General features: G+C 39.9%; 1 protein-coding gene across 6 annotated transcripts in view; it reads right to left on the bottom strand.

The window, feature by feature from the left end:
* Positions 1 to 21,740, bottom strand: part of crppa (CDP-L-ribitol pyrophosphorylase A) — an 82,371-nt gene that overhangs the window by 34,670 nt on the left and 25,961 nt on the right. The window contains exons 10-12 of one of the 6 annotated variants that reach the window (XR_001777432.1): positions 19,670 to 19,925; positions 19,218 to 19,581; positions 7,339 to 7,426 (exon numbers count right to left, since the gene is read on the bottom strand). The exons of 2 other annotated variants lie outside the window; for them this stretch is intronic. Coding sequence is in view for 1 of the 4 variants with exons in the window: in XM_008430933.2 (XP_008429155.1) it covers positions 7,322 to 7,426 (105 nt within the window). In the remaining 3 variants the exon portion in view is untranslated. Of the gene's footprint in view, positions 1 to 6,995; positions 7,427 to 19,217; positions 19,926 to 21,740 lie in introns of those variants that run through there. 3 more of the 6 variants (XR_001777431.1, XR_001777430.1, XM_008430933.2) reach the window with 3 other exon arrangements.

The following is a 21,740-nucleotide window of genomic DNA, read 5'->3' as shown; positions in this document are numbered from 1 at the left end:
TCTCGCCCGGAACGTTAGCTGGAGATGGGCACCAGCAACCCTCCTGACCCCACTGAGGGACAAGGGTGCAAGAAAATGGATGGATGGATGGATGGGTTGTGACACGGTTTGTTTGTAAAATGGTTTATCGATTTATTCTGACGAGAAAAACAAACAGAAAACAACGTAATAGGCCGCCCGCTCCAAGAAGTTAGTTTCTGCTATTTTGCAATTAGGTTCACTTAAATATTTACATTACAGAATGGATTCATTTATTACAATGGTGATAACAAAAATTTACTTAATAGATCTATAAATAAACTGTATGTATTTAGTTGAAAAATAAATGGTACACACCTCTCCCGCAGGACAACATGGCAAATGGGAGGGTCTAAGGGGCGCAAACAATTTAAAGACAAGACCACAGAAGAAGAAATAAAATGGAGGGGCTTCCAATCATAAAGTAACACGGTTAAAACAATGACAGAGTTTTCAGAGACGTTTCAATCAGGTAAGGAACAATACGAATAACCAAAAAATAAAATAGACATTATGTGTAATTATAACAAAAAGAGAAATACAACCAGGTTACATTTGCAAACATTCACAACTTTTACACCTTTTCACAGTCATGTTGCAACTATTATGTATGTGATTAATCTAAAAAGTTTAACCCATTACTATTACATAATGCAGATTAATCTGATTATCTATTTTGATCTAAAGCCTCTCTCCTGCAGAGGGTTACTTGGTTCACTGCAGTGCCTTACACTGTTTTGTACTGCGGAATTGAAAACGTGAGTGAAAAGATGAGAATCAGAGTGATGTGCTAAGCACCAGATTTTGCTTTAAAACACAGATATTGATGTTTGGATGGAACCAAGGTAGAATACAGACGAATTACTGCAATGGTAAATTATTCTTCCATACATAACTTAAAAGAAATTTGAATTTGCAATTTGAAACCTTGAAATTAGGGTTCTGTCTCTTTAAGAAGCTCTCACTTCATCACTACAATGTTCCTCCACTAAGCTGTTTACAACAGTTCTTAGGAGCATTGGACTGAGAAGTAGTTTGTACACAGGCGCAAAGTTCCACCAGGTGTTTGCTAATTACTGCTGCCGCTAGTCTGGAGGAGCTGAGTGGGAATTCTCTGAGGCAGAAACTCAGCTGGGGACTCCAGCTTTACATAATACAAAATAATACATGTTTCAGGTCACTTAAAAACCATTTTCCATCCACATTATGCACCATAGTGTGTTGGTTTATCACAAAATGAGATATGATGTAGAGTGTAGCTACTGTATATTGTGATAAAAGGAGAAAAAGGTCAAGTAGAGGTCATGTGTCACCCCAGCCAACACAATATGAAATATGCTGTGTGTCTTTAGACATTGATATCATCACCAAACTTTAGAATATTCACAGCACATATTGATGCAGTGGAAGGAAAATAATACATGATTTACAAACATTTTTTATTTTTTTTTTTACAAATAAAAAGCCTGAAAAATGCTGTATTAATTTGTTTCCATGTGTGTACATATGGAAACAATGTACACATTGTACATATGTGTGGAGTCTCCACCTGAGTTGTGTAATTAATGTTATATGTGTGGCGTTTTTCTCAAAAATCCATACTTTAATTTCATTTAATCTAATACATATATTTAATTTTCGTACCCTCTTACTCTTGTTTGTGCTGCCCTCTACTGGCAAAATGTATTTCTCACCTTTTTTTAATTTTTTTTATTTACAAACAAATACATCAAAAGCAAACAGAAAATAACTTATAACTGCTCAGGTTTTATTTTCTATAGCATTCAGGGATCCAAATAATGAAACATTGGCAACTTCTGGTAACATGTTTGGTTTAGATAGAGATGCACCAGGCTGGGGTTGAGTGATGCGCTGGCAGCTGAGTCAACAGGATTGGGTTGCAGAGAAGCAGTATTATCCTGGAACAGCAGAAACATTTTCGAAAGCAGAGAAAACAGCTGCAGAGTCTCTCAGTCTGAGTCAGAGGGTGTGCAGAATTAGTAACATGAGCCTTTCCAATGTAGTTTCCTAACATCACATGAGACTTTTCTTCACTAGAGAGCACTATGCTGTAGAGCAGCGAAGTTTCTTTGTAAAAGCATTTCAGATTTCTGTAAATATTTCCCTTTTCCTTCCTTTTTATAATTCGACTGGTTGGTAAGTTCCACCAGAGGGCGCTGTTGTCAACAAACCTATTCAGGGACACCCAGCAAAAACAACAACCCTGAAGTCCTACAAATTTAGAAATAAAAGTCCAACAGCTGTCCCAGTGAACACTAGTCTAAATGTACTCCTCGCCACAGCGTCTTACAGATGTTTAATTTTAATCCAGGCACATCAGGAGGTATTTTGGGTTTGCAGTGACCTAACAAGGCCAAATTTGTGAGCATTTTCCCTCCTGTATTAATGCCAACATCATTGCACTTGGTATTTTGGCATCTCAACTCCTCATTTTCTCAGCCAGCTACTCCGACTTCCCCTCTCTGTTTGTTTTCTGGTCTCTAGGAAAAAGTACTATTTTTTTCCCTTGTGGTTTCTCTTTTTGAGTCCCAAGTCTGACAAAAGCAGGCATGAAACTTTGTCCAAGATTCACGTCTGGGATTCTTTCAGCTAAGATTAACCTAAATTTAGGTTCAAGGCATCTCAAAATGTCTTATGTGGGGAAAAAACGGTGAGACGGTTCGGGATGAGCTCAGCGTTACGGATCAAAGGAAGACCTGCAGAGAATGAAACGGAGAGATCTGGTGTTGGTCTCGGTCTGCATTAAGAACGGCAGCAGGGCCAGAAACGCGGCAGCCATAATTTCTCACTTGGGTTAGCAGCTTGGCTACGTCAGAGTCCGTTACGGCAACTATGAAGAGCAGAGTTAAAACATCTGCTCCCAGATGGTTTAACTCTGCTGCCAGAGTTAAAAATTATACAGCAATCTGAAATTATATTCAATTTAATAATAGAGAAGCAGGACACTTATTTAAAAAATAACAGCATCAGTTACAGTTTCAGATCATTTCTAGTACTTTTTAAAATTTATTTTGTGACCAATATTTTAATTTTTACATCTTGCATCTAAGAAAACAACAGAAGATCATCAACCTGAGACCGAAAGGATCAATTGTAATGTTTTGTCTCATAAATTACAGCTTTTCCCACATAACTGCAATACATTTTCAAAATGGTCTTCAGCAAGTCTTCTTTTAGCAGAAACTACATCCAAAATGTCCGCCACACCTCAAAGAACTACAAAAAAGCCAAGTTGAGGCAGTGCCTCCCCAGTCATATCCAGTCTATCCACCAGGTGTCACCAAATACAAAGAAATGAAATATGTTCACAAACGCAGCAGTTCGGTTCAGTTTCAGCTTCCTGTGTGGCTGCAGTGGAGCCGAGGACACAAAATGTCAGCATGCAAAGTCAAATTTCAATTCACAGACACTATAAAGGCCTGAAACCTGGATATAGTGATGGACTCGGACCTGAACATTCAAAGACACATAAAGACAGGTACAAAGTCGGCCTTCTTTCGCCTGTAGAACATCTCCAATTAAACTTGATTGACTCATCCATCCAAAAAATTTTTTTTTGTTTAAAAAAGAAAGATGTTGGTGTATAATATTTCAGATAAAATAAAAAAACAAATATAAAATTATGTGCAGAAAAGTTCAACTTGTATGAATGCCTTGACGAATCCAGTCAGCACTTTTAACATGAACCTACTGCCTGCTAAATTCGATGGATCACTTGTTTTTCATGTTTTTACAACACGCTTTGAGACTGTGTTCCCACATGCAGTCATTTTATGTTCATTTGTACCAGTGAAATATCTCTGATTTAAAAATCATGGCAGTTTCAATCATTTCTAACAGTATGCTGGAAGCTGTAGGTCTGTAAAAGTGAAGAACCAGAAGTTCACGGATCAACAGAGAAAGAGTTGTGTGTGTAAATATGTCATAACCTGGAAGAGAGTTTCAGCTTGAAGATGAGCTGTGGCAAGAAATCAGACAACAAAATGTTGCAGAGCGCACCAGGGTAACACAAAAGTAATAAAAAGTGTTATTAATGGGCCACGTTATGCTAAAAAGAAGGATGTAGGAACATTACGAAGCGTTCAAAGTGTTGCTTTGGCCTTTAGTCTCCAGATCCCCGTCTGATCAAGCGTCTCTGGTATGTGGTGGAAAAACAGGTCAGAGCCATGAAGGCCCCATCGCAGAACTTACAGGATTTCCTGATAAAACCTTAGTCTGATGGAGGTCTGCTGGAGTCCAGGGCTCGATGCCTCACAGGTGTTTTGGCTGCAGATCGGGGACCTACATGCTAACCGGCAGCTGGTTTTAATATGTTGGGTAATTACTGTAAACATGTGAGATGTTGGTTTATCCTCACTGGGTTTCAATCGGATTTAGAAGAAAACTAAATTGAGACGAGTTGAGAATGTAGCAAAATCCAGAAAAACTCCTGGGTCCTCATGGATGCCAAGCCAAAGTCTCCTGTGTGAATGTTGTTTCTTCTGTTGAGACAACTATTATACTTCACTGAACAGGTTATCAAACAAAACCATTGAAAATGAACAGTTACAGGGCCTCTTGTCACTTTAAATAAATAAGTTGTTGCTGGCCTCTCCCCTCCCAGCTTGACGTTTACACATGAAAATGTGAGAAAAGATTTGCAATTATACAACTGTACATGTTTGAAAAGCAGAAGTAGGGCCTCCTGAACAACCGACAAGAATGCAGCAAGTGGTTTCTGGATGGTAACTCAATGACTAAACACGTTTCTTTTCCAGCAGTCATTTTACAGGGCATTCAGCGGTAAAACCAGCTGACCAAATGTCTGGGAGCTCAGCTTGGGTTGCTAGGTGACGAGTGGAATGCCGCTGGGGTTGCTAGGCAACGGGGAAATTTAGAAGGTTTTTGAAATGGTTAATTTTCCACATGCCAAAAAAACAAAAAAAAAAACAATTAACTTATTGCCAAAAAAAAAGAGCTGGGTGATTTTTTTGGTGCTTTTTTCCAAGTTTTTAGAACCAAATAGAAATACAAAAACGTGTAAAATATACATTTTACACACATTAACAAAACCTCCAGCAGAATAAGCCTCAGTTTTGGGTCTGCCGTGACCGGCTGGGGGTGGAGAGGACAGGAAGGAGACTGAGGCAAACACAGACGCTGCTGGCAACAAATACCTGCCGAGAGGAAGACGAAACACAAAGCAGCAATAATGGTATGCATTAACACCAAGAATAAAAGGGAGACGTGATGAAAAGGCGCTCGGTGCATCCGGCCCTGCAGCAGCTACGCCTATAGCAGCTTTTCTAAAGGCATGACTCACACCAGCCGCCCCTCACTCCAAGCTTTATCAAGGAGGAAAGACTTAAACCGCAGCGCTAAAGTAGATAGTGTCAACCTCCCTGACTGACTCCTGAATGAAACACAAAAACTGTTTTTATAATAATATTTGTTTTTCTTCAGAGCTGCTTTTAACTTTTTGTTGTTTATTTTTGCAGAAGAAAGCAAGTAAAGTCCAGTTCTTTTGTGTTTTATTGGTTTCCCTCTTAATCTGTCAAACCCAAGAGAGCTAGGTCTGGTTTTGTTAGAGCAGTGGTGTCCAAAGTGTGGCGCGGCGGCCATTTGTGGCCACTGGCTGACATTTGTGGCCACTGGCTGACATTTGTGGCCACTGGCTGTCATTTGTGGCCACATGTCATTCAAGAATAATAAACATTTGTCTCACATAATCCACAGGTGGACTTGGCTTTTTATCGTTAATGGAGGCAAAAATATTCCTGAAAGTAACTAGGCTTTCTAGTTTCTTTTATATTTAATAGTGAATAAAATCAGAAGCAGATTCTCGTTTAATGAATGAATAAAATAAAATAAGAACTTAAAAGTAAAAATTTAAAAACTCTCAGTAATTATGTGTGCTGCTTGCTGGTTCATAGAACTGAATTAACAAACTCAAAAATGCACAGAAAATAAAATCTGAAATCTGCAGAATCGTGTTAATTTGTCTCATTTTACGCGTTGTGACAGTGCGGCTTTATCCAGTGGAGCTTTTTACATAAACTCGATCAAATTCCTTCATCTTGCATCCGTGATTATTTTCCCTGTGAATGAACAATCAGACTTCAAGCATATCCAGAAAATAGAAGAATAAAACAATGACTTCTCTGCCAGAACTCGACATATTTGTCAGTACCAAACGGTTCAGTTTCTCTCCAGAACGCATTAAAAACGCATCAGAGCCACGTTGCTGCATCGAATGATAACAAGCGCCTTCATCACAATGAACACCGCAGCTGAAAACATTAAACTCTGCATGAAGAAGCAAACTAATGCGTCATTTTATCTCGAAAAGAGTCAAAATAAAATCATGTTAGTGTCTGATTTGCTCCTGGCTCATGTTTGTTAAACAATACTGAAGGCTAAAATTGTTAGAAAAATCTGTTTCAAATCTTTATGTTATGTTAACATATTATTTTAGAGCTTGATTTTTGCCAGTAATACAATTAAAAATAGCTAATTAGACCAGAATCTTCTCAATGATTGTGTGTGAGTTACAACATAATATTTCTGTATGTAAAAACTGAAAATGCAGCATTATGTTTCAAGTCTAGTCGTTCTTACATTTATGTATTTTTTAATATTAAAGTCCCTGGTAATTGGTTCACATTCACACACGTATCCTCGGATTCAGCAAAAGCTCATGAATATTTTATTAAGTTTGCAAAAAATTGAGAACCAACAAAACAATAACAGCTAAAATAACAGAAAGAAGAAAATGTAACTAACAGATTTTAAAGCTCAGTCATAATTTCCTTTGCGAGGTCATCAAGGTTTTCTGTGGAGCCAAAAATGCCTTTAGCTTTAGCAGAAGAGACACAACTGCACAACTTTCACACTTTGATTTCTAAGGAAGTAGAAGATGAAGTTCCGATAAATGTTTAAAATCCGTCGATTAAGAAAAATAAGGAAGTATTTCAGAATTACTGTAAACAAGATATGTTTTATTGATATTTTGTCTTTGGAGCCATAAAAGCAGGTCAAACCGCATGAAACCACATTTCAGTAAAAACTGCAATACATCAGGTCAGAATTACGCAACAGAGAAAGCGTCATGACAACAGCTCAGAGAAGCATTGTGGGAAATGTAGGACTCAGTTTATCGGTTTGCTGTAAAAGTCAAAATTTCTTTCAATATGCACATTAGAAATACAACTTCCCTTAAGCCTGATGCAGGATTAGAAACACTAAAACAGCATAAATAATCCGGTTTCAGTCTTCATGATTGTTTTGTTGACGCCACCTCTCGTCACGCCTGCAGGAGCTGTCCCACAAAGGCGGGGTTCCTGTCCCGAATCAAGGCTGATGCGATGTCAGCGACCCGTGAGGCCGACCTGTCCCACTGCTCCGAGTCCTGCAGAGACACCAGAAAAGACCAGGACAGAAAGGTCAAGACTCAGGTCAGCAATCCGCTCCTCCAATCCAGGACTGACAGATTAAAGCTCTCCTATTTAGCAGCTGCATTTCCAAGTGGTGGTTTTTCAAGTGTATCGAAATAAATACATTTTGTAAAACTCCTGGATGTTACTACTGGCAGAAACGACAAAGAAGACGACAGGAAGCAGTAGTAGCAGTATGGATGATGGTTTGTTTTTGTGTTTTCTTTTTTTTTGGACAATGTGCAGCTGGCTCCATCAGAGCTCTCACAGCATCGAGCAGTTCATAAAACGTTGTGAGTCATTCCAACGTGTTGAATCCATCACTCTTTTGTAAAATCACCATCTACAATTTCCCCAAAACGCCGCAAACATAGCCGCTCTCAGATTTAAGGGGTTCGTCGCTTCAACGGCTGAATAAGACGCCGACGTCTCCTCTGATGGCTAATAGATGGTGAGCGCTAGCGCCACGGCTGAAATATGAATATAATGTAACTGTTCATGATCGTGGGCTGCACAGTGGCGCCGTTGGTAGAGCTGTTGCCTTGCAGCAAGAAGGTTCTGGGTTCGATTCCCGGCCTGGGGTCTTTCTGCATGGAGTTTGCATCCCTGTGGATGCGTGGGTTTTCTCCGGGTACTCCGGTTTCCTCCCACAGTCCAAAAACATGACTGTCAGGTTAATTGGCCTCTCCAGATTGTCCCTAGGTGTGAGTGTGAGTGTGTGTGTGCATGGTTGTTTGTCCTGTGTGTCTCTGTGTTGCCCTGCGACAGACTGGCGACCTGTCCAGGGTGAACCCCGCCTCTCGCCCGGAACGCTAGCTGGAGATGGGCACCAGCAACCCTCCCGACCCCACTGAGGGACAAGGGTGAAAGAAAATGGATTGATGTTCATGATCGTCACTGCTGTGATTTTTAATGGCTTGTCGAGTAAAAAAGGTTATTCAGGTTTTCATTTAATGTCTGCAGTTGTAAAATTGTGTTTTTTCAACATCAGTGGCAAAGATTTGAACACATTTTGTAAAAGAAATGCAGCTACTGACAGTTTCCACCAGTTTCTGGCCTCCGTCTGAATCTTTAAAGCAACAGGAAACGACAGGCCTGTTGCGTAGGAGACCAAAACACACATTTCTGCTGGGGTTTATCTTAAAAATGTCTGTATTTGACATGTAACAGTTTATTTTTTTATCAAGTCTGGGCCGAATCCAGAACAACGGGAAGCCTTCCAGTTTCCTAAGAGTTTTCAGTTCAGGATCTCAGTTTGTTAGCTTCAATTTCTCCACCTACTTTTTGAGATGTGACCACTGCTTCTCAGTGAAGTTAGGATCCGACGACCAAATGTTTAACATTTACAAAATATTCAGAAAACTGACACTAAGAGCCTAAATTCAGTGTGTAAAGCCTGTTTGTCTTCAGCAGCATAAACGCCTCCAGTAGATGTGATGTTTTATGTTCATGTTTCCCGTAAGAGGTCCTGAAATTAGCCGTTTTTATTTGAAATCTTTGTTTCTGCTGCCTGCAGAGGTAATCTTCTTTAATTTACACGAGGAAGTAATTTTGGAAAAGAGAGAGAGAGAAAAAAATGGCACATAATTAAAAGAAATTTGACTTTCCTTTTTACCCTAAACTCCTCAGGGGCTTCTGAACCGGGACGGCCCACTTTGAAATTTATAGTGCATGATATTAGACAGATCTGCTGCAAACCACACATTAAGACAAAACAAGACCTCACATCTGATGTTCTTAAAGGGCTCCAGTGTTGTGGTTGTTTTGCTTTTGTGATTCCTCTCTTCTGTAAAGTTTTTTTCTCTTCACTGCAGACCGGCTGCATGATGCTCTTTTAATAGTTTTCACTCTCCTGACTTCATTCCTCCGTCTGCAGCGACTCTGCTTTGATTTAGTGTTTTGATGAGGCCCAGGGGAGACACGTCTGTTTTCCTTTTTTTTTTAAGAAACCACAGAAAAGAGTTTGACTTGGTCTCAGCCGTTCTGCACAGAGACATGCTACAAGCTCCGACTGGATTGTTCATAAATATCCTCTGGACTTTTAAGAAGCTTTTGATGCGGAAAATAATACAAACATTTACTGAATTTTGTAAAGATGGAAAAACTGTGAAGATGACTGGGAAACACAGAGAACAGGCGAACGAGGATATTCTTTTGCTTTGCACTACAGAGGAAACACTTTTACGCATTTTATCTATTAAATCAAACAGCACAAAATTAGATTCTACAGTAACAGGCCCACAGCATCACAGACCCTCCACCATACCAACAGTGGTGCTTCTCTTTACTTCACACCAGACTCCATTTGGAGTATTTGCTGCCAAAAAGTTCAATTTAATCTAATCTGAGCTAAAAGTCCAGTGAAATTTATAAAATTTCAATTACATTTTAGTCAGGTTGACATTTTCCAGCATATTTTCTGATCTATTTAATTAGATTTTTTTTACAGTGCCTTAAACTGTTTAATAATGTTCCAGCTTCAAACTTTAATGCTTCACCTGACCTTTATGTCTTCCTTCTTTCTTTATTAAGTACAAACAAAAACAAAACACTATAATATTTATAACCTGAACTAATTCAAAATGCATGTCCCCGAATGGGCAGCTAACAAGATAAAACAATTTAAAAGACAATAAAACAACATAGAAAGACAAAATGCCAAACATAACAATCCTAAATGTGTAAATCTGATAAACCAACACAAAGTACTAAATGATTTAGAATGAGAAAATATTTATGGACAAGTAGAAATCGGAAAAGTTTGACCGGCATTCGAAACGTCTAAATAACATTTTCTGCAAGTTTCTTTTGCTTGTAGGAGAAGTTTGGGTGCAGGAATTGGATTTAAATGGGAAGATGAGCAGCATTCATGTCAGCAGCAATAATCTGAAAGCAAACATTTAGATTTTATAGGCTCTTAAATGTTTGGGAGAAAAAGAAATCCTTCAAGAAATGTCAGTTTGTATGACTGAGGTGGAAAGAATCTGATTGTTTTAAGGTGTTTGCAGATATTAGCGGTTTTCCTGGGAGTGTTCCTAAAACAATACGACTGCAAAAATAATCTACTTTGTGCACAGATTTAAAATGTTTTAAAAGTCACTTATTTTATCTTACACATTTCAAAGCATCATGTGGAGAATATGTAAAGGCCATCATGGAGCCACAGCTAAAAAAAACTGATAAATAACAGAAATATAAATACTTATTGCAATATTTCACTTATATTTACTTTTAAAAAATTGGTAGTTACTTTTCTGCACTGAATAAATGCATGAAAATATTAAAAAAATATTTATTTAGGCATTTTTAGAAGAGGTATTAAGGGTACAAAACACATTCAGCCTAACGTTTTATGTAAAATTCATGAGTGAAACGCTGACATGGATTTTTACTAAAGACTTTAACACAGTTTGGCTGCTTGGAAGGAAACTATAAAATGGCGAACTATGTAATATTCAGTAATTTATCTTAGCACATCAAGCACTTCAAAATAACAGAGATACATTTCTATCCTGATCCAGAAATAACATTTTCTTTAGTCTTTTATTGACTTCATTACTTTCACACCAGCAGAGCAAAACGAAAGCTCAACTTCAGATCACCAACTTCTACTTCATCCATTAAATAAACACAGAAGATGACAAAAAAACAAGTATGTCTTTCAACTTTCTCTGAATCTATGTATATTTACGGTGAATATCTTTGAAGAAGCAGAAGAAATGCACTGGAAAAATGTCGCTGTTTGTGTGCCTGTGGTTTTATCACTGCTACAGGGAGGAAGATGTAAATCTGATTGCATCTTTTCATCGTTTGTCAGATCAAAGCATTTTTTCAGACGTTATCTAAAAGCAGACACATCTTCTGCACACAGAACGTGTTTCAAATCTCCAGATCATCAGACGGCTGCCACCCAGGCGCAGTGATGACGACTACGGAAAAGCAAAGGGATTGTTCTGTTCTCGTCCTGCATATTGAACACAGCTTCACCAATTAATGCCTACATTGTAGAGCTCTGTGTTCAGAAATAATGGGGCGAAAAAACACCCGGAACTTTGCACAAATTTCTCAAAAATAAGCAAATCACAAAGGCTGAGGAGGATCAAAGTTGAAGGCCTGTCTGGACTCCAACACTGAATCATTTCCAGCTTCAGAAATGTGGCTTTTGAAATATGAATCTTTCTTCATAAACATCATATTAAATCAACTAGTTGCTTGCACAGTGGAACAAAAATAAGACTTTAGTTTTTCACTGACTCGTGGCACGGCTTAAAGTCGTCACGGTGCCGCTCTGGCTTAAAACGTGGTTGAATAAAACAAAAAAACCCAAATGGATAGAGTTTCTTTACAGCAAAAGACTTTTGAGCACTCAAAGATGTTTGCGTGTTCATCTGTTCTTTGATTTAAATCTATGTAACTTTAAAGTAATTACCTACAGTGGTATTTGGGGGAGTTTGGGACCACAGCGGCTAAAATCAAATACCTCCTGTGAAACGCTTCCAACTGACTGTTTTAGTAGCTCAAACACTAAATATACTTTAACCTGCATTAATATGCACAACAGAAATTGTCTTACCACTACTGCTAACGCTGGCATCCAACCAACAACAAGAGAAATGAATGCCGCTCTTGGATTGGCTGCTTTGTAAATGCCGGCCAATAGTGTGTTAAGCTGCCTGGTTGGTAAGTTTTTCAGTTTGTTTCATTTTGTTCGACAAAAAAATCCACAAACAGGAACATTTTCTGCAAAATATGTGCAGCTACATTCCACGGAAAATTCAAGAATAAGCAGGGATTCATGCTAAAACATTTTGGAGGCACATGGTAACACTTCACCTCTGTCAGCTGTAAACGAGTTTCAGAGTTCAGAGCAAGAGCAAAACAAGATTCAAAACCAGTAAAGTGGATTGGTCCATCTTAAACACAGTTTCTGAGAAGATTTGAGAGAGTTGTGATCATGAATTTTTCAAGTTTCAGCAACATGAGCAGAATTAAAACAGGAGAAAAGCATGTTCATGTGAGCAGGAGTGCATCTGAAAGCAGAAAAATCAGAACTACTTTGTGTGTGAGTGGAGGGTTTTGAGTGAGAGCAGCACATCTAAATGACAAATCTGGCTTTTACACCAAAAATGTTGGCTTTTTGAGGTTGAAGGAATCAGTGCCGCACTATGGACCAGAACTGGTTTGAGTTACGACTTACTTCCAAAAATCTGTGAGCAGAGAGATGAGAGGGAACAGAGCATATTTTAGCTTAAGTGTTGATTGTTAAGAGCAAAAACATGTTAGTTTTCTGTGTTTCTGTCTCTAAGTTAACATCCATGATTGGGATTAGGTGTGTCAGACACCAAACATTTGGAACGAGAACCAACGACGCTAAAAACATGGAATATGATCCTGGAGAATTTGCATGTCTTCATCCTCATGTCCCAGAAGCATGAATAAGAAGGTCATGACTGAATCTGTGTGTCTGCTGCAGCGTTGTGACAAAAGCGTGCCGCTGTGGGACATCTGGTTTCATGAAGTAAAACCTCAAGGAAGCTTTTAGATAAAACCCACAAGCAAATTAATCAGATTGATGGCTCTATTTTACATAATTGGCTGGATTTTGTTACTAACAACGTGGATTTAATTTTCACATGTTCCAAAAAAGCTGCTCTTCAGGAGAGCGTTTTCTCTTTATTTTGTTAGAGCCTGTTTTTACAAGTTTCACTTTACCATTATTGGACATAAGGGATCCCTACTTTCCACTTCATAATGATTAACAGCCACAAATCCACACTTCGAGCATTTCCCTGCCAGACAGATCATAATTTATATGCAATAGTGGAAGAACTATCATTAGCAGTGAGGGTCGCATTAAATGGGAGAAAGTGACACACTTTTTCCCCAAAATTTATAGCCGAGCAGCTGTTACTTCCATTGCTGATTTGGCCAATCTCTTGGTGGCCTGGTGGAGTTTATGTATTTTCTTTTGCAGCAGAAAAGTCCAATCCCATAAATTAACTGATAATATTGTTAGAGCATCTAAACAGTGCTGTATATAATCTGATCAAGCAGCAACGAAAAGCAAAAAAAAAAAAGAAAGAGACTCCCATGTGTTGGAATGTGCAAACACACACAAAGGCCGTCTCTGCGGTCACAAACGTATGGAAAGGAATGTCAATTATTAGCCTGTAGTTTTGCTAACTGCTGAAAGGGGGAAAAGTCTGAGGAGACGTGACGCGACAGCCCTTTGAAACAAAAAGCAGAGGGAGAACGCAGGAGGAGCCCAACGGGGGGACCACACAATAAGCAAAGAAAGTCTCTCGCTCTTTACTCCTAAATGCCGCAGATGCAATCAACCTCGCCATCTAAGACGAGGCTGCAGCAGATCTTCTGCCCCACAAGAAGGGGCCAACTTTGAAGCTGAAAAGTCCTAAATTTAGAACCTTTAATCGTGACAATTTGCACGTCAACTCTTTAATAGAAAAACCTGGTGTGACGCCTGATCCAGGCACGCTGGAAAAGGCTGCTAGAGTCACACCAGCTACCATGACTGAAGCGGCCAGGAGCATTAGGAATTTTTACTGCCTCATTTCATCATCCTAATATTTTACTGTCAAAGAACTAATAGTTTTTTCATCCACTTGAGGGCAGTATCATTGCCAGGACTGAAGCCAGACGGCGTTCTCCACTCAGGGAGTCTTAAAAGAAAGAGCAACCACCTGCCTTGAACATTACTCTTGCATCTGTCCTTCCACTGATGCAGTCGTTTCTCTGACAAATTCTCCCCAAATGACCCGAGTGCTCCTGAAGCCCAGCGATACAATGCTGGTAAAAACACCCGTTGCATTAGTCTGCACAAAGATTGTGTTTCAGGGATTGTGACAGCTCATCCCTGAGTGGGTTTTGTGGTCGTTGGGCTCGCTTCCTCTCGCTGAAGACAGGCAGTAGCTAGGGGGCTGAACTGGGAACAGAGGCCCCAGGTTCAGTTACTGGTCAGTGAGAGCCCTGACTTTTACACGGCTGGCGAGGCTCAGATGACATTTTGTAAACACCGATATGTTTGGTTTGGAGGTAGTGGAGTCAGATAGGATCATTTAAATTATGTATGTAATTTAATGAGCAGGGGGTTGATTTATTTAGACCTTGATAAACTGATTTCTTGACAGACAAGTAGTGAATGAACACCTAAACTTTCAATAAGGTTTGAGGAGGAAGGTTTTTATGTAATTATTGTTAATGAGGGAGTGACAATACACCCAGCTTAGCAAACACAACTATTCATATGATTAGAGCAATAAGAGCAAGGTGGGATTTTGCCAATGCTTTAAGCAAACAAGACTTTTTGACAAAAAAAGAGAAAAAAATTTGTTTATTTGTCTACAAACTCGGTTTTGTTTGAGGGGGTGTGAGTGAACAATCAAACTCTGATGCCGACCAAAAAGCAAACTTTGGTTCGCCTGAAAACCTCAATTCAGTTGAAGTGAACTCTGGTGCAGTTTGAATACATATGTGAATGTCAAGCGGACCAGAGGCGACTCTAAAAGCGGGAAGGAGACTATGATGCAGGGCATTCTGGGTAAATACAAACAAAACAAAACACGCGACCAGGAGAAATGGCTTGTGGTCTTTTGCCAAAAACAAAAGAGAAATATTACAACGGCTAAGATCTGATGCTGCTACGCCAGGTTTGTTTATGTGAAGAAGGAAGTGGCGCCCAGTGTCTTCTTGATGTTGACTCCTTCAGTGGTTCTTGGCGCCACAGCGAGGAGGGGGAACGGGGAACAGGTGGTTTTTAATGAGTTTGGATTGTTTGACAGTGCAGTGTGAAACCAAATCGCAGCAGCAGCTGAAAATGCAACAAATGTTGCAATTTTGGTCCCCAATCGAACTGGACCGTGAAAAACACCTGGTAGTCAACAAACAATGGAAATATTCTCGTTCTAATAAAATATAGCACCTGTATTAATTTCCTCACTCTGGCAGTTAAATGCTTTAACAGCGAATAAAGCTGATTCTGATTTATTTATGCACATTAATATAGCTAATAGAGCTTATTAATACTACACATTTAGTGCGCATGATGTCTGAAGACTGTAGAGCAGGTCTGTAAACTGTTTTACAAAGAAGACACACATCTTGTCTATGAGGTTTTTCTTGTCTTCACTTGTAAATTGAAGTTGGAAGCATCTGACTATTTACTCCTCTACTATCAGAGCAGAGCTATAAACACAGTAGTTGGTCGGAGCCAAGCTGAGAGACAGACAGCTGAAGCTGACATGAGATGACAGAAACATAACCATAAAGTGTCTCAGCGGAATGCGTTTTATTGAATTTTGCCAAAGTATTCAGATCCGCTGCCTCAGAGTCTGCCTCGCTTCATCTGAAAATGACTGTAATGTAGGAAAATGCAGACTACTTTCGTGCAGCATCCTCAGTTTTTCCAAAGCTCCAAAGAGCCCAGCATATTTAGCTTCTGCATTTTTTTTAACCTGCTTTCTAAATCTCTCGGCGAACAAATGCTGCCACACAGCCTCTTCATGGTACAGTGATTTAGCTCTTTCAGTGCGGGTTTCCAAAATATCCTGTCTGGATCGGACAAACAAAAGTCACGTCTAACAGGTCCTCTCTTTCTGTTTACCCAGGACACTGAGCAGGTCTGTGTTTCCTCTGGATCCCCTCAGTGAGAAGTTTTTTAAACAAGCTCTGGTGAGAGACGACTCTGTTTGAATTCACATCACTGAAAGACGAACCTCAAAACAGAGAGCCGAACAATGGGACCTTAGATTCAGAGGTATGAAAGCATGAAGGCACGGGTTGGGTACACAACCACACACAGTCTCAGCGGATGCCTCGTTTACTTATCACACTGTATCCCTTTACCCAGGGAAGCCAGGAGCGCTCCACCCGCGGGGCATCGGAGGTCAGCTGCAGGTGCAGGAGCATTTTTTACAAAAAACGACGTTTGTTAGAGCCTGATTTTTCATCGGCACACATTCTGGATTAGTGTCCTCAGTTCCACCCCTGATGCAAGCAGCAGATTGTCATCACTGTGAGCTGAACACACAAACAGAGGTGCAACAGTGTGTTTTTGTACTGTTGTCAAAATACCAGCATGCCACAGACTAAACAGCAGAGGGGGAACAGACAGCATCTTTCTGTTCCAATGTGAGCAATCTCAAAAATCCTGGGCTAAGACATTTAAACAGTTACATTTTGTGTCTTTTTAACACAAAATGTAAAACAAATTTAGTAATTGATTAATTGTTAAACTAAAAATAGGCCACTTGCTGAACCAACATAATCAGAGCATTAATTAAGACAAAACTGTACAGAAATATATACACATATTTGTATTTGATAAAAATAAAAAAATCTTCTTTGTGTCAAATTCAGTGGAATAATTTTGGATTCATTTGGATCAAATTCTGTACAAAACAAATTCTCCTGTTAACACTTTTTGCAATGCAATTATTAAATGAACAAGCAGCAGTATGAAGACCAAATGACACAGCAGGCAGAAATTATGAAGAGCTTTAAATCGTGAAGTCTTTCCTTCTTACAACGCCCTCCAAAAAAATAAGAAAAATAAAATAGGGCCCTATAGTCCTGTCCTATAAAAAAAACACAACTGTGCAAGGTCCTTTTTCATATTTTGAATCTAAAATGTTATTTTTCTTCAAAAATCTGATTTTGTTTGCTTTAAGAAAATTTTGCATGTTCAGTTTGTAACTGAACGGATAAAAAATACTAATAAAAAAAGAAATGTAGCCTTCATAGCCTAAATTCATGGCCTATGTGCAGAAAATATCCTGTATCCTGCACAGCGAAACAGGGTGGTGGAGGTATCATGCTGTGGGGATGCTTTTCTTCAGCAGGGGCAGGGAAGATGGATGGGGCTAAAAACAGGTTTGTTAATGTTCATTTAGCTCTTTGTTATTTACTAATTAGGCAAACTGGATTATCTTTAAGTGTAAAAAGAGTCTGAATGCACATGCAGGCTACAATGGTTATATTCTAAAACATTTGAAAACGTTTGCGTCCTTCTCTGTTACAAAAACCTGCAGTATTCCGACCCTTGAGGACTTTCGACACCGTTGCTCTACAGCATCTCCTCTGTTATGATAAACTGTGCTTTAATTTGTAACCTCTAAACATTTCTTTTAGTTTTTAAGATGATTTTGAGTTGCACCAAGACTGCAGCAGCCAGCAGAGCTAAAAGGTGAAAGCAAAGGGATTCACTGACCTAAATGAAGTCGATGATCTGTGGGTGGCCAAAAACATTCAGAGACCAAGTGGCATAACGGGTTTACATGCATGCTCACACACAGCCTCCGTGATTGACTGTTTACAAACTGATTGTTAAGAGCGGAGAGCATTAATCTACCCGGGGCTCACGCCATCTGTTTGACATACAAATCCCCGCTTGGGGAGGCATCTCCTGGTCGTCTGGGCGAAGTCTCCTCAGCCCAAACAGGGAGCGCCTTCTGGTCTTTCAAATCTAAGAAATCAAAGCTGAATAAACACCGCTCTGGTATGTCTAATTCCTCGAAGCCAACTCCAGCGGTCAAGTTTCACACATACCACCCCGCATCTGGAGCCTCCTCAGCAGGGAAGATAAACGTTGATACCAAGCACATGTCACAGCGGTGAAGGTTTCTCCATGACTCTCTCTGCAGCGTTCTGCAAATGCATGGAGGTGGACGACGCTTGTGTTTCAGTCTTCGTGGAGAAGCAAGGATCCCGCAGAAGCTGCGTCTCCGTTACTAATATGAGCAAAATTCTGGCATGACATTCCACTAATGTTGAAAAAATGTAGCTTAGCAAATCTGTGGTTAATGAATAAGTCATGAAAAATGATGCTGCCTCCTATCACTTCCTGTCTTCTTCTTTGTCTTTTCTGCCAGTAGTAACATCCTGTTATTGGGTGATGCAGATTTCAGAATTATATCATATAATATACTGCTCAAAAAAAATAAAGGGAACACTTAAACAACACAATATGACTCCAAGTAAATCAAACTTCTGTGAAATCAAACTGTCCACTTAGGAAGCAACACTGATTGACCCGACGAGGGTCCCCGTTGTCAATCAGTGTTGCTTCCTAAGTGGACAGTTTGATTTCACAGAAGTTTGATTTACTTGGAGTTATATTGTGTTGTTTAAGTGTTCCCTTTATTTTTTTGAGCAGTGTATTTTGTGGTGATATTATGATAAAAAAAACTACTACCTGTTTTTTAAGTAACTGTCCGATTGTGCCTGCATGGCACAGCGAACAGATCCTGCTCTGGATTAGGGCTGTAACGATTCCTCGAATGATTTGAGTTCCTCGGTTATCAAAACTCCTGGAGGCAAATTACCTGCCTCGAAGCTTCGTTAAATTATGTTTAATTATTTAGCGCATCGTGTTCCGGCTGGGTGATTATTCGTGTTGCGCAACGCTCTCACTTCCGCCTATGAGTTTTTCGATTACTCGATTAATCGTCAGAATAATCGATTTAATACTTGATTACTAAATAATCATTTACAACAGCCCTACTCTGGAAAATCATTCCCATATCAAATAGGATTCTTTAGGATGCCAGTTGCTTAAAAAACTTGGATTTATAAGCTTAAATTGCACATAGAGGCTTCATCTAATCATATTTTTAAATTTACTGATATTTATTGATGTTTTCATTGGAAAAACAATTGTAAAAATAAAATTTTAGTCGGATTTTTTAACATTAACAATTAGCGAGATAACGATAAGTTGTTTCAATAAATGGTAAAAGATATGATAAATACCCAGAAATGCAGTAATTCAGTCTCCGACATGTGCGGCTCATTCAGTGGAATAGCTGGAGAAAATGTTGTCTTCCTCAGTGAGGCTACGACTCCAGCAGCATCAGGTCGTGTACGGTTTCACTCGTCTCCTTTCAGGCCTCGATCCAAACCGGTAGAGGAGAATAGGCCTTTCTCTCCCTCTCCTTTACTTTTCCCTCCTTTTCTTCCTAATCTCTTCTCAGGTTCAGAAATCCCGGTCCGGGCTCTTTGAGGAGGAGGAAATATGGGGTTGGGAAAACATCAGGGCTCTCTGACTGCAGGGATTACAACACCCATATATCACGGTGACAACTCCCTTTTCAGCAGAAGACAAGTCACCAGGACCCTGTGGAGGAACAGATCCTATGACACTTACTTCCTGTCACAGACGCAGACACTGATAGTTTTTACCGTCAGCGTTTTCACAACATCACCTCAGCGTACCAGGATCCGGTGTCTTGAGTGTTTCCCAGCCAACGTCTCTGGACTTTCACGCATCTGATGTTTGGCTTGTGGGCATTTTCAGAGACGCAACAACAAATGGAGGAAAGCTCCAGAGAAGGGCTTTGATCACAGGTAGTTTAAGGGAGAATGCTGCGAGATCCGCATGACGCAATAATCTCTTTCTCCTCTTACAGGCCGACATTGGCAGCTTGCTGTTGGACACGGTGCGTCCGTAATCCCATGGATCTAAAGCAAACAAAAACGGCGGCAAAAAAGGGAAAACAATTTCCACAACTCTTGAGAGAAATGGATTTTATAAAAATAACTCAACTGTGTGAACAAAAAAAATTATTCAGAATATAGAATAATAACTAGAAGAAACTGTTTTCAAGAAAAGAGGGCATTGGCAGTGAAAGACGACAGAAAGGTGAGGAAGCGAGTGAGAGCTGTTTACTCATCAATGTGCCTACTATTAATTGCATTTTCAACATTGAGAGTCATTAAAACAAGAAACCCAGCTAAGACAGCTCCACATGTCATCTCTACAGCTGCAGCTGGGCCACATGTGTAAATAAAATACCTAATATTCGGGCCGACCAGAGCTCTCCGTTTCAGTTCCATCAACAAATTCTTCTCTATGTACACAGAGGACAAGCCTCCACGCAGTGGCGCAAAAAGTGGGTATGCAGGGTATGCAACGCATAGGGGCGGAGCACCAGAGGGGGCGCCAAAACCCCGTCTAGAGGGGGCGGCGCGATAATGATGTTCTCCCATACACTTCAGCGCGCCTTACGCTCCTTCACCGCGCACATAACGACGTAAATGTAGCGATTTTTACCCTTCACGTATCGTCGCCTCGGGGCGGGGTGATCTATGTTTTCGCATCCACCTGAATAATGTGTAGTTGCGCCACTGCCTCCACGTTACCTTTGTCAAGATGTCTTCCTGGCATGCATCTTTATTTACCTGAAGCAGAGAATGTCCGCTAAACTATTGTGGAGGATGTAGGAATGATGACGATCAGAGGTGGAGAAAAGAAAGTCCCCCTGCTTTGTTTTTATCAGACAACCCCAACTGGCAAAGCCTGTTACTCCAAACACCAAGTCGACCTTTGTCAAATCGCGTTTGGTGTGAAAGCGGCGGCTTTAAAGAAGCACATTTACAGATACAACTGTGTATCAAAAAATGTACTTCCACTGTGCAGATGCCTGGACAGCAACATCATTAAGCATTTACAGCTTGCTCTGAAATCCAAAAGAAAATATGTGTTGACACTTTCAGCAGAAAACCAGATCGGCCTTTGCCAAGAACAGAAAATGTAATCCAGATTTTGTTGTCCAGTGGAACTCACAACATATTAGTTCTCATGAGATCGAACAGAAGAATGACTTTCTGAGTCCCTTCAAGGCTCACACATCGAGGAATTGATTAGCTACTAATAACAGATTTCTGGGGTGATTTTAACAGATTTCTAAAAACATTAACCAGGATCTAATAAAGGCATCTGGGAGACGTTACCCTTATTACAACAAAAGGTTAGCAATGATTTATACAAGCCTGTTCTCTGTTCCACTATCTCAGGCTGAAGCATTTTATCATGGCGAAACACACATCATCTCTTTCCAATCCTGTTTTATCATTTTCTCTGTCCTGTCAGAGGAGGGGAACGGCTTGACAAATTATCAGCATTAGTCTCCATAATTCTGAGGAAAACCACAAAGTCCAACATCTGACACCAGAATCAAACTCATATGTGGGACAGCAGCGTTTTGCATGCCTAAACGTCTGAAAAACGTCTCCTTTTAATTAGAACCAATGCACCTCACCGTCTCAACAACCACAAACAAATCCAGGCAGCTTTCAACTCATCATTCAAACCAAAAATCCCGAAAGCCGGAACATCCATATATATATATATATATATATATATATATAAAAAATTCCCTTCTCACCCTCCGCGGGTGGTCTGTTTCATCCTCTGAGCTYRGGYYMTCTACCAGAGGCCTGGGAGCTTGAGGGTTCTGCGCAGTATCTTGGCTGTGCCTAGAACTGCACATTTCT

The sequence above is a fragment of the Poecilia reticulata genome, linkage group LG16, assembly GCF_000633615.1.
Source record: "Poecilia reticulata strain Guanapo linkage group LG16, Guppy_female_1.0+MT, whole genome shotgun sequence".
In the NCBI taxonomy this organism is placed as follows: domain Eukaryota; kingdom Metazoa; phylum Chordata; class Actinopteri; order Cyprinodontiformes; family Poeciliidae; genus Poecilia; species Poecilia reticulata.
Note: the sequence above shows the minus strand (reverse complement) of the source record. Positions and strands in the feature narration are given on the sequence as shown.